The following is a 9,960-nucleotide window of genomic DNA, read 5'->3' as shown; positions in this document are numbered from 1 at the left end:
TTCTTTCCTGATAATCGGCTGAATATGGGACCATGTAAAATGACCTTTTAAAAGAGATAATGACTCCATGGTTCTGGAAACAACTACCTCATGTTCCCTAGGGGATCAGGTACAGAAATACCTTGATACTAACCCAGGATAGCTATATAGGTAAATCTTATCCAATGTTTCTGCTTATATGGCTTAAGTTTTATGCTTTTGTGATAACATCTCTCAGGAATCAGTTTAATGACATGACTTAATGCATTGGTGTTTCACTTCAAATACTTGTCAACACGGATGTATTTGTGCATTCTAACTCTCATTCAAAAACACGAAACCAATTGCTACCTATAATTTTCTCACTTTATCTATTATTTTTCACACTTTGCTGACAAGTAGATTGAGCAGAAACAACAGGCAGGTTTTGTGTAGTCAGCTGGACTGGGATAGCCAAGCCCTGGTAATAGACATCTAGATCTTCCCTGTAGGAACTCCTGTCTATGCTTCCAGCAAGTTTACACTTATCTATTGTACAATCTGCCAAACCCCATGTTGTGTGAAACTTAGAAGAATGTTTGATGCAATAGTGTTAATTACAATGCTATATAATGAGAACCACGCTGCATGTGGAGCAAAAAATGAGACAAGTAAATCATGGGCAATGTGAATTTGATGCAGTCAATTAAAAACAATTTACTGCCTTGGTAAAGAAAATCAGTATACAGTACAATGGCCAAAGTAAGAAAATGGCTTACTGTCAGTTAATATCAGTTACTGGTTATATCTATTCTTAGTAGAACTAAATTAACAAATATAATTGAAATGCCATGCTTGTCCTCCTTCCACCTTAAAGTGTCTAGAGTTTTACTCTTGTTCTAAGCAGCAGTAAGGTCAGGTAGGCCTACCAGACTATTCGATCTCCTTGTGGGTCCAGGTTCTGACAAAGTAGATGGACTCCAAAGGACCATTAGAAGTTGAATTGAAGGCCATCACTTGCTGCTATAGACTAATTGGTTTAATTCACAGATAACTTATTAGGTCTTGTTGATTATATATTCTATGTGTACAAATATAACAGCATTTTTGGATTTGGAGCACATGCTCTGCAGAGAATAGTTTGCTTTGATGAGCCTAAGTATATCAATCCAACACTAGGTAGGTTTGTATTCTACAATTCCAAGAAATTCCACCTATTGGATGTCTTAGGATCTGTAAATTATTGTTTTGGAAACAACCACTACCATCAGAAGAACTATCAGCAGAACACAGACTATGTCATAGCGCCATTTACAGAATACAGGCTGCCAACACTTGCTTTATTTTAGGCTGATGATACCTTCTTTACAGAAAATCTGACTGATGTGCCCATATATTGCACACTACCAGTGCAGCCCATCTCTAGCCTCGAAGGTTTCGATATGCAGGATGTCATGGCTGTAGACCAGAGTGGAAGACCAGAGCGGCGGTGCTGGAGTGGAGGAGGTAAGTATAAGTATAACTTTTATTATTTTAACACCTTCTCTGCCATTCAGTTTTTTCTTTACTTGGATAACCCTTTTAAACACTGGAGAACCATTTTACAATAAAGCCTTACAACCTACAGAGTACCAACCCAAACTGAATTCATCGGAAAAATTTGTCTCATGGGTGATTCAGTCTTTATATTATGTATACACTAAATATCTCTGGGACTGAGAGTATTATACACACATTATCTATGCTGGTGCTTTATATCATTTAGTGTTGAGAATGAGCCTTAGGCATCCTTCACATGTCTGTGTCCGTGATGACATCAGTGAAAAGATGGTCAGTGGTTCATTCAAGAAGATGTCCATGAAGGATCCGTGTTTGGTCTGTGTGTCCATTTTTTGCCCTTCATGTATCATCCATATTCCTTGAATACCGCTAGGCTGAAAATTTATTTCCAGAGCATATTGTAGCAACAGTCGGTGAAAACCAGACCAAACATGGATGGCATCATGGATAAAAATAGGGCATGCTTCTGTAGTTGTCAGCACAGACACACAGAACACGGAAAACCACTCATGTGTGAATACATAAATTAAAGTCATTGGATACAAGAGAGGTCCATGGAGACCATGGACAACAAACATCTACAATTTACTGTGATAGAGGCCTTATACAGTAGATGTCTATGGAAAGTTTCTTCAAATAAGGCTTATTTTGTAGACCCAGATTGTTCACACAAGTTTGATTCCTGAGAAATCCACATAGTTCCTACAATGGGGAAGAAAAGGGTGTAGTAGTAACAACATATACCAGTGGTGTAGAAATAAAGTTGTTTGCATTGACTTTTCCATTAGTATAAAGTATAAGCTTTTCTACAAGGAGATAATCAAGCACAAGACCAAACTAAGAACTCCAAATAGTAAAATATAAGTAATCCTTAAGTTATTGTCTAGACAGTTCTTTACAATTTGATACAAAAGATCACATAATTATAATTTTCACAAATTTCTGTTTGTCCTCAATGTCACAAAGAAGTATAGCAAACTTCAAAGTCATAAAATAGAGTCAGGTTTATGTCAAAAGAGACTAAGCAATAACAATGGGGAAAATGCAGACAGCCCGAGGGGATTTGAGAAAACAAAACCAAGCGAGGAAACTATTTTTACATACAATTTACATTAATCCAACAGGATTTATGAGTTGTTTTATGGTAAAAACATTAGGAAAAGAGCTAACTACACCCACCACCATGACTAGTATAAAAGCATCTATGCTAGCAAGGCTAAGACGTGCAATATAACAAAAGGTTCCTCAGGTCTCAGGTTCTCGTACCTCAAATATTACACCATGTCTTGTAACTGGAAAAGTGGATCTGTCAGAACATCAGTTAGTGGCAGTGTCAGTAACCACAGGATCAATGCTCTAGCTTTAGACCTGACTAAAGGATCTGAGCACTTTGCAGTCGGAAACATTAGTGGAAATGATGGCCTTCTGCATGGAGGAGAGAAGGAGACCATGCAAAACCTTAATGTCCGACTGGCTTCCTACTTGGACAAAGTCAAGGCCCTGGAAAATGCTAACGCTGACCTTGAAGCCAAGATCAAGGAGTGGTACATCAAGCACCAGTCGAAGACAATCCCGGGGGATTATAGCAAATATTTCGCTATAATTGAAGACCTCAAAAAAAGGGTAAATGTATTGACTAATTCAAGTCTGTCAAGGAAAGATCAAAGTATTTGTTTTCTTTCTCGGACTATAGGGTTATCAGATAATAATTTCATTTTAGGTTATTTTCCTTCCCCTTATATAAGCTGACTTATGCTTTATTTTGTATATGTATGTTATTTTTTGTCAATGCCCATAACAGCCTTAATCTGTAGTAATCTAAATCTCAATGTCTCAATTCATATGGAGTATTAGAATTAGTGATATCCATCTGTGGAAAGATCTGTACCAGTCTTTTGGACATCATCAGCTGAGAGTAGGTTTTTGCTTGGAGAAGCCATCACAGTAGCCTCACTAAAATACTGTTTAGGGAGACAACAATCAATAGTGACAGGAGAAAACATCTAAATAGCATGATACAGAGAGCATTGTTCAAAATCTCCCAAAGCAGAATTAGTGTTCCAGCAATCCCTGCTATGGGCCACACCAGACCATTCTTTTCCTACATTTCAGTAGGATATCTCAAATTGACAGCACTTCATAAACCTGGAGTTGGTGCTTTGGCTGTGTTTTCTTAACATAATAACATCTTTATATTTATTCATTGTTCACAGGATTAGATATGAATTCAATTAATGTTCTTGTCTTCTTCAGATTTTAGCAGAAGGCACTGAAAATGCCAGAGTTGTTCTTCAGATTGACAATGCCAAGTTAGCAGCAGAAGACTTCAGAATGAAGTAAGTTTTAGCACAGTCATTTTTTGGAATCATAATAGATATTAGATTAACTATTTCTTAAATAAAGATGTCTGAACCCACCAATTTTCAAAAAAATTTGCTAAGCATCCCTGCAATAGAGATAGACCATGCGACTGCTATAGGGCTTGGGGGGATGGCACAGAACTGATTAATTTCTTCCCTGCTTGAAACATGCATTTCAATGCAGTGGCCACTAGGGGGAGCAAATAGATTATTACAGCTTCCGTTGTAGTTATCTTAATTCCTATTCACTCAGCTCCATCTAGTGGTGGCTTCAGGCAGCCAGCTAGCTTTGTAATAGAAGAGTAGCAGGTTTATCGATGCATTTTTGCCAGTTTTCTGGTGTGAATACACTGAGAAATATGGTGTTCAGAATGCGCATCATATATTTGAAGCACCTGCTTTTTCCAACATAATTGTAGAATAAAGTGGGTGAGACCGAAAGCAACTTTTTTTATTGCAATTTGTATTTAATTAAAATTTCTTCCACTTCATTAAAAAAACATAAATCTGGGGTGTTGTGCATGTTCCGCATTGCCTGGGAGTGATTGACGCACGTACATGGGGAAACTAGGTGCAGGAGGCTCTTACTATGTTTAGCTATGGGGCCCTATGAGGTCTGTGTACACCTCTGTGAGCGTGCATGTATTTGTTCAATTCAGGGGGAATAACTATATCGGCTGAATGATCATTTGAAAATTATCTTTAGTGTATGGCTGAAGAATTTACCCTCACTATATTTCACCATGTAATTAGGCGAAGTATGTATGAATGGGTTTCATAAGTAGCTCCATTTCAGGTACGAGAATGAGGCCTCCATTCATCAGACCGTTGAATCAGATATCTGTGGTCTAAGAAGAGTATTGGATGACTTAAACTTTACTAAAGCCAACCTTACATCCCAGCTTGAAAGCCTGAAGGAAGAGATTGATTGTCTGAAGAAGAACCACGAAGAGGTACCATAAATGATACAGTATGCATTATGTCCACCTCAGAAAACCATATAGTTATTTAAAATGACCAACTATTAATAGTTCATACTCCTTAACACAAAGTAGATATTTTTACCTGGATCTGATTTGTCATGTACTTTGGCCCATTGTGTCTATAATAGATACGTACCTTATGTTTGTTGGCTTTCAGTTTTTGTAGTCTTGCCAATATTTTGTATCAAAATAGAAACATGAATATGGGTGAAGGGCTATAAATTTTTCAAACTAAAAAAAATTGCCTCATGGCTAATAAGCTTTGGGATAGGTCATCAATATCTAAAAAGGGGAGAACCCCTTTAAAGGGCATCTGTCAGCAGATTGTACCTATGATACTGGCTGACCTGTTACATGTGCGCTTGACAGCTGAAGGCATCTGTGTTGGTCCCATGTTCATATGTGCCCACATTGCTGAGAATTTTTTTTATATATGCAAATGAGCCTCTAGGAGCAACAAGGGAGTTGCTGTTATACCTAGAGTCTCAGCTCTCTCTGCAACTGCCGCACCTTCTCCACTTTGACATGGCCAGGCAGTGTAAACGTCATCACTCCTGGCCTTGTCAATCAACGAAGATTCAAGCAAAACTGACTTCAAATTTTCCCCTCATGATAAATTCCCCTCTTTGTTTATCTGGCCTTGTGTAATGTTCATATTGGACTATAATCCTGTCTCAGGAAATGAAGGCATTGAGAGGACAGAAGGGGGATATTAATGTGGAGATGGATGCAGCTCCAGGAATCGATCTTAGCAGACTCCTGAGCGACATGAGATCTCAGTATGAAGAAATTGCTGAACAGAATAGGAGAAAAGCTGAAGAGTGGTTCAATGAAAAGGTAAAATACCGAATGTACAGATGCATGATAAGAATAGGTGGCTCAAAGGGGTTTGCCCATCTCAGACGCTAATATTTTGCCTTATTGCTTGGATATGCCATCAATGTCAGAAAGGGGTGGGTCACACCTTTGGGACCTGCTCCTATCTCCAGAACAGGGGTCCTGAAGTGAAGGAAGGCACTCCACGCATGTGCAGCATGCTCTCAGTTCACTGCTATGGGAGTTCTGAAAATAGCTGAGCAAGTGCGCACGGCTATTTTCAGAAGTCCCATAGTGGTAAATGGAGAGATCACCGCGAATGCATGGCTGCCTCTCCATTCACAGGTATAGGACTGCTGGAAATTGCTGAGCCTGGGCTATTTTCAGAATTCCTATACCAGTGAATGGAGAGTGGTTGCGCTTGCACAGTGCGCCCTTTTTCACTTCATGAGGCCCTTTATGGAGATAGGAGCAGGCCACAGAGGCATGGAATTTAGCAACTATCTGACATTGAAGGCCTATACTAGTGATAACCCATCAATGTCTGAAATGGGAATACCCCTTTAAGATCCAGCCTACAACATGTTCATTAACATTTTTCATGTGTTTGTAGAGTGCCGAACTGAACAGAGAGATTTCCCATAGCAGCGAAAAGGTTGAGTCCCACAAATCCCAACTTACAGAACTGAAACGCACAGCGCAAGAGTTGGAGATTGAGCTTCAAGCACAGTTCGCCCTGGTAATTCTAATGCCTTTGATTGCTTATACTAGGATTTCTAAATACGTGTAGCAAAGTATGCAATGTGTGCTTTTATCTGGCCCAAACAGAAATCATCGCTGGAGTGCTCCCTGTCTGAGACAGAGTGTTGCTACAGTACACAGTTGGCACAACTGCAGAGTTATGTAGGAAATATTGAAGAACAGTTGAGTCAGGTCCGCAGTGATCTGGAAAGGCAGAACACAGAATACACAGTCCTTCTAGACATCAAGACCCGGCTGGAAAGGGAGATTGAGACTTACCGCAGACTACTTGATGGAGAATCGTAAGTCTTTTCAATGGATTATATGCTGTATGCATGAATAGATGTTTGGACTCACTGATGGATGGAATCAATGGGTAATACAACAGAAGATACTAGAGCAATAAATGTTGTGGTATATGTATCAATTATTTAATTTATTGGGCACTATTGGAGACTTTTCTAGGTGAGCAATCTTGTAAAAAGTTATCTTCTGATATACCATAAATATATGTGAGAAGATCGCCACTGATTTCAAAGCATAAGGACTCTACAGGGGTTCAAATACCATTGACTGTGCTTGTCGATTTTGTCTCCTTGATGTCTACAAAAGGAGTTTGAGCTCTCTATACAGAGCTTGAAAATTAAAAACTAGTGTGGTAGGAGATCAGAGACTACTCCAATGTGATCTTCTCACAAGTATCAGTGACATATGAAAGGATCACCTAATCTGTTCAATAATGATAAAATAATGGTATAAACAATTTTTTTTTTCTTTTTTTAAAGATGGCAACACAAAGAACCAGTCCCCGTGAAAGGTATGTACATTGAATAAACAAAAACTTTCAGGATTGTGTTCTTAGGACAACAAACCTGTCCATACTCCCCATTAATGTACATGGATGTCATAGACTATGATTCCCTACTCCTACCCCCATGCTCATGTAAGCCAGAGACAAACAGAAACTCTCTCTTAAAGTCCCAAACCATCCAGCAATTTTTTGTTGGTCAGAAGCCAATGGCAGCTGCACCTTCCCAGGCAATTTTAACTCTTTGCCGGGGGTTTCTGAAGGTGTACCTCCTTGGAATGGGATTTAGTTGATCAGAAAACCCTTTTAGAAAATGCAGTCAGTCCATTCCATCATTTTAGCGCAGTCTTAGGTTTAGTAGCTGCCAAATGCAAGCAGCAGAAAAGTAACCACCATAACATAACATTATATTCTATTTCAGAGGCAAACAAAACCAGGAAAGTCACAACTATCGTAGAAGAAGTGGTCAACGGCAAGGTTGTGTCGCAGAAGGTGAAAGCAACAGAGGAGAAGCTGAACATGTAGCCAACTACAGACCTATAAATCAAACATCTGTGCCAATATTTGATAATGACATGATCTGCACATGCTTTTGTAATACAGTTAATCCATGCAGGAAGCTGGGTGCATCTATATCTATATTCTATTAATACTCAATAAAGTTTATCTTGCAATTTATTTCTATCAAGTTTCATTAAGTAACTACAAATTACACTACAGAGAATTGTAAAAGTAGTATAGGCTATTATGGTGCATTAAAGAATAATGTAGAGGTCCTTGAGTATTCTTGGTGGCTTAAAGGGGTTATCCAACCTCAATAATGCCCACTAAAATGCCCAGGCACCTCATACAGGTTATACTTACCCCGCTCCCCGACACCCTGGCAGCCACAAAACATCCGTGGGAGGGGGTGCAGCCAATAGCAGGCTGCACGGGGAACGAGCCTCCGTTGAATTGCGGGTGACACTCATAATCCAATAGCTCATTTGTAGCCCTGATATCTCTGATCTCATGACCTCACAAACACTCATTATAGCTCAATTCCTATCAAACTAACAAGAATATGGTTTAAATAAGTGTTTAGGAGGTCAAGAGATCAGAGATAAGAGCTACATATGAGCAATCAGATGATGGGATTCAAAGAAAACAGCAAGTGACAACTTGTAAACATATTGTATCTCAGAAGTGGATGAACATTTTTAATAAATACACATTTTTTAGCCCAAAGTGAGGAAAATGCAATCATAAATTTGTTTCCTGAAGGTGGACAGAGCCATTAAATACCTGTGTCAGTTAAAGTGCCATTTATTGTTCGTTTGTTCTCTTGCCTCCTTCTGTCCCTCTAATGTGGCTCCCCTAATGCAGCCTACATTTCCCATTATGGCTCTGACTTTGCAGGGGCAGAGTCTAATCACGCTTCACTAGTTCTGACTCCTTAGTCTCCCCTGCTTAAGCAAAGTCTCATAGAAATACACTGTAGATTCTGCAAACAGCACCCACAGACAGTAAAGGCAGTTAGTATGAGTCAGGAGAGTTTTATAAATCTGCAGGTAATCATTGTATAGACTTACCTACTGGTCTTTTAGATAGGGCAGAATTATATCTATAGGAGGATATATGGTGGAGAACAGAGCTTGGAGCTTGGTGAGGAGAGGGAGTTGTCTGAGCGCTGCCAGTAGGGATGAAAGATGTTGATGTGAAACACCCAGCTGGACCTTCATTGAAAACTGCTAGAAATTCATTCATAACTTCTAGAAGGAATAATCAAGGAATGGCAGAACACAAAGTCGAGAATAGATGCTCTATACTTGTTATTGCATTGTCAATAGTTACTAAAACAGACATGTCAGGAGAGGTGACAGGTCCTCTTTAAAATTGTGGGGTACAGGGCAGAACTGGGACGGAAATTCAGCACTGGCATTTTAAAACAGAGAGGCCCACCTCCTGTGTCAGAAATACAAAGTATGTTTGTGTCCTTCCCTCTGATCCAACTCCCCCCCCCACACACACACACACACACACACACACACACACCAGTTCTAATGGCATATTTAGATAGACACTACATCCAGTGCTATCACACATACAAGAGAATACAGCACTACATGCCTATTAGTTACAGTAAAGTCTCCTCTGATGTTGACATTCTCTTTCCTCATCTTTTCCATTCAGTCCATACAGACATGACAATATCTTTCAGTCTCGTCTCTCTAGATTTTGCCCCACACACATCTTACATTCCAACAGTGTTATCCTGTTGCTATCCCTAATACTGTGCCCACTGTGATCCCCCTTACCCTCAAATACAATACTTAAAAATAACAGTGCCATACTACACCCCCATAAAAATAGTGCTCCCAAAATCCCACCAATATCAATAATTCTCTCCCAGAGTGAGAGTGCTCCCTACAGTGATAATGCTACCCAAAACTGACCATGTTAGTAGTGCCCTCCATATTTTGTCCCATAATAATAATAATGTTCCCAGCAGTAATAATGCCTTATAGTACCCCCTGGAGGTTATAATGCCCCCTATAAATCCCCAAGTAGTTATAATGTCCATCTATAGTACCCCTAGTAGATATAATGCTCCATATAGTGCCCCCAGTTAATATAATGGCCCCCTATAGAGCCCTAGTAGTTATAATTCCCCCCTTAGTGCTCACAGTAGGTATTATGCTCCATATGGTGCCCCTGTAGTTATAATGCACCTGTAGTGTCCCAAGTAGGTATA

General features: G+C 39.5%; 1 protein-coding gene across 1 annotated transcript; it reads left to right on the top strand.

Annotated features, from left to right (window-relative positions):
• The first annotated feature begins 2,952 nt into the window (after positions 1-2,952).
• On the top strand, positions 2,953-7,873 carry LOC122941724 (keratin, type I cytoskeletal 17-like). The gene is made up of 8 exons (XM_044299131.1): positions 2,953-3,141; positions 3,772-3,854; positions 4,675-4,831; positions 5,540-5,698; positions 6,291-6,416; positions 6,506-6,720; positions 7,204-7,235; positions 7,648-7,873. The coding sequence occupies exons 1-8, from the start codon at positions 2,968-2,970 to the stop codon at positions 7,749-7,751; spliced, it is 1,050 nt and encodes a 349-aa protein (XP_044155066.1). The 5' UTR covers positions 2,953-2,967; the 3' UTR covers positions 7,752-7,873.
• Positions 7,874-9,960: the final 2,087 nt, after the last annotated feature.

This window comes from Bufo gargarizans, chromosome 6 (genome assembly GCF_014858855.1).
Source record: "Bufo gargarizans isolate SCDJY-AF-19 chromosome 6, ASM1485885v1, whole genome shotgun sequence".
NCBI lineage: Eukaryota > Metazoa > Chordata > Amphibia > Anura > Bufonidae > Bufo > Bufo gargarizans.
Note: the sequence above shows the minus strand (reverse complement) of the source record. Positions and strands in the feature narration are given on the sequence as shown.